General features: G+C 34.7%; 1 protein-coding gene across 1 annotated transcript; it reads right to left on the reverse strand.

Annotated features, from left to right (window-relative positions):
- Nucleotides 1-230: 230 nt before the first annotated feature.
- Nucleotides 231-2701, reverse strand: LOC17900480 (cyclin-A1-1). The gene is made up of 9 exons (XM_006307335.2): nt 2430-2701; nt 1969-2293; nt 1743-1885; nt 1566-1658; nt 1265-1474; nt 1091-1167; nt 804-987; nt 577-711; nt 231-485 (listed from the first exon to the last, which is right to left on the reverse strand). Exons 1-9 carry the CDS (start codon nt 2625-2627, stop codon nt 420-422), a joined length of 1431 nt encoding a protein of 476 aa, XP_006307397.1. The 5' UTR covers nt 2628-2701; the 3' UTR covers nt 231-419.
- Nucleotides 2702-3413: the final 712 nt, after the last annotated feature.

Raw genomic sequence — 3413 nt, forward strand, 5'->3', positions numbered from 1 at the left:
TTAAACAAGTTGAATTGTGCCTAGTCAACGAAACTATATTATATACAGCGTAATATAATTATGCTGTATTATGTACCTAATTATGAACCACAACTGTTCTCTAATTTATCGATTAATCATAAAATATATTAATGGAAAACACATTTCACGTTTATAAATTTGCATTTAATAAATCACAAATTAAGCTGATTTGATATTAACGTTCCCACTTTTACACAACAACTCACAACTTTATCAACTAATTGATTAATTTCTCATTTTCACATTGCTGTTTATTTCATAAATATCAATAAATGATTATCAGAGTGAAGTGAGATCGTAGATAAGCTAATTTTTATAAAATTAACCCAACAACAGCAAAACCATATACAAAACAATCCAACGCAGCATTGGAAAATATAAAGTTTGAACTTGAAGATTTAGCTGTTGTTGAAGAACTCTTGTGGGATTATGGATGGACAAAACTTCTTTGCCACAAACTTGTACTGCAAACAAAACAAAACCACAAACTCAAATTAGACATAGAACAAATTAATCACCAAACCATTCTTACATGTAATGAAAACTCAAACTTACTTTGTGTTGGCTGTACTTCTCTCTCACAGCAGGTAGAGTAGAGCCGTGGGAAGTACTACACAATCTTTGAAGATCCTTTACACATCCTCTCAATTCCGAAGCTTTGTATTGCGTATAGTGTTGCAATGTCGGATTCTGATCCAACCAAGAGACAACAGCAAACTCATTTTACTACATGATCTTTTGTTAAGAGTAAAAATAGGAGTCTTAAGTCTGTTTAAACGTACCCATGGTCGTCTTGTTGGGTCTAGAATGTACTTAGCCAAGAAAATGGCAGAAGCAGCTACGAGTGAAGGGGAATGAGAGAGCATTGTGTACTCCAGAAGCGATAATTCTGCAATGTAGTTGGCCATACATTCTAGTTGCATCAATGGAGCTTCGTGAATACCATGGGCAGCTCGTACAAAGCGTCTGAATATCAAAGTTTTAGGATTCAAGGGGGTTAGTCACAATTGTGAATTGTATCATATAGAAAATCAAGGATCATGTTTTGTAATTCAATCATATTGCTAACCTTAGAAAGCATTTGGTTGTTGGGGCTGTCATTTCAAACTTCAAGTAATTCAGAACTTCAGATTCCATATCAAGAACCTGCAGAACCAAAAAAGAATCAAATTCAAATCAGTATCTTATTGGTGAAAATGTGAAATCTTCATCTCATTTATCGAATTCGTTTGAAAATACAAACCTCATCCTTGAGATATGTATTGTCAGTGATGTAGCAGAATTCCTCAACTTGTGGTGCACATATCTCTTCATATTTTGCTGCAATCATCATACATGCCACACCAAGCAACTGAAGCTTCTGCCTACTAATCACATTCCCAGATAGATACCTATCTATGTAGTTCACTGTCAAATATAACGTCTCAGGTACAAGCCTATACTCTTCTGATACCTGCCGGAAACAAAAAAAAACATCCTTAAACATCTGAAAAGAGTGACCAAAGCAATCACATTTTCCAAATGTTGTTAACTATATAATTCACCTCAACAAGCCAATCAACTAGGATTCCACGCATACTCGAATTCACATCTTTCTGAACTTTCTCCATGAAATCAACCGCAGGCCTCTTTTTTGCCTACCACATAGAATTACAGATTCAGAAACTTGCAAACACAATAAATCCCACATTATGGTTCAAATTCAAAAAAAGAGTTATCACCTCGGATGCACGCAGATGCTTATAAATGTCACAAGCAAACGTTGCACACAACTGTGGATCCGCAGTGTTATTATCAATGTTAACAATCTGACTCTTCTTATCCATTTTCATGTCAGACAAAACATCCCTACTGCAATAATTACCTGCAATCCAACCAACTAAACCAATCAATACCAAACAACATAAAGAACAAAACTTTAGAGAATCATTATCAAATCATACATACCCAATGTCTCTGAACTCGGAGTAATGTAAAGATTACTCAATGCTTTCCTCTCAATAGAAACAACAGCCGAGACTTCATCATTATCAATATACTCAACTTGCGGACTCTTGTATGAATCACTTGAAGACATTGTCTCATCCATTGAAACAGACCCATCATCAGATTTACTAGGAGAAGACACTTTATAAGGTAAAGAAACAACTTTGCTTTGAACTAGGCTTGGCTTAACACTTTGTAACAGATTGCTAGAGAAACTCGCATTTTCACAAACACCTTGTGTTGGTGGTGCCAACTTCAATTTCGCAGACTTGTTCGAACAATGTACCTATACCCAAAACCACAAAATCGAATTCAGAAACCAAATCCACACAACAATTCGAAGAACCCAAAACACAATTAGAGTAAACGATTCTTCAATTTCAATTTTCAAACCACAGAATTGTAAAATTACTCGAACTCACCGAATCAGAAGATGAATTAGGGATTCGAGAACAGTTCTTTTGATTAGTGATGTTACTCAACGGTGCTCGTTTCTTCGTCATCACAGCCATAGGTTTCACTGAATTCTCCGATGAAGACGACGACGCTTGACGCTTCGCCATTGAAGATTTCGTTGAAGATGAGAACGAAGGTCGTCGATTCTGATAAACGTTCGACATCTCTCTCACTTTATTTTTTCCCTGAGAATCTTCGAAAAAAAGAGACTTCGAGCTTTAATGGCGACAGAGAGAAGAAGAAGAAGAAGAGAAGAGAAGAGACTTTAAATAATCAAATTTTGAAATTTTGACAAAACGATCCTGACCGTTGATTTTAAAGCTTAGATTTGTATCGGAGCGTGCACAAGTTTTAAAATTCTCCTTCTGTTATTTTCGTATACATCACCGACCTGTAATATTACGCCACGTAATGAAGACATTGTGTGACAGTCAAAAGCGAGACTTTGGTTTTGGTTTGGTTTAACATTGTTTGATTTTGAATTCGAATTTCAAACGGCTGAAGGAAAATTAAAATTTCGAATTTTTCAAACGGTCACCTTTGGACTTTTTTTTTGTTTTTTCAAAAAGACAACTCTAGGAGACATAAAACCATAAAAAGGTAAATCATACATTGAAATCAGGAGCTAGCTATTATTTTTTTCTATTCAAATTTTATTTTATGTGACACATAAAAACGTGAAATAATATGTTGTTTTTGTAATTATTATATGTTCTGTTCAGCGTCTACACTATATCAATGTCGACTAGTGACTAACATCGAGAAATAGCTACATTTGGACTTTTGGCTAACTATAATATCTATGCAGAAGAGCCTAGCTGAAATGAAGACGACGATGATCTATCTTCGACGGACATAACTAATTGCATTAGTCTCGTAATTAATTTAGGTAATGGTTATAGAATAAACAAAGAAAAAAATATATATTAAAAGATAATTCTGATAAGTAT

Source organism: Capsella rubella, unplaced genomic scaffold, assembly GCF_000375325.1.
Source record: "Capsella rubella cultivar Monte Gargano unplaced genomic scaffold, Caprub1_0 scaffold_1, whole genome shotgun sequence".
NCBI classification, from domain to species: domain Eukaryota; kingdom Viridiplantae; phylum Streptophyta; class Magnoliopsida; order Brassicales; family Brassicaceae; genus Capsella; species Capsella rubella.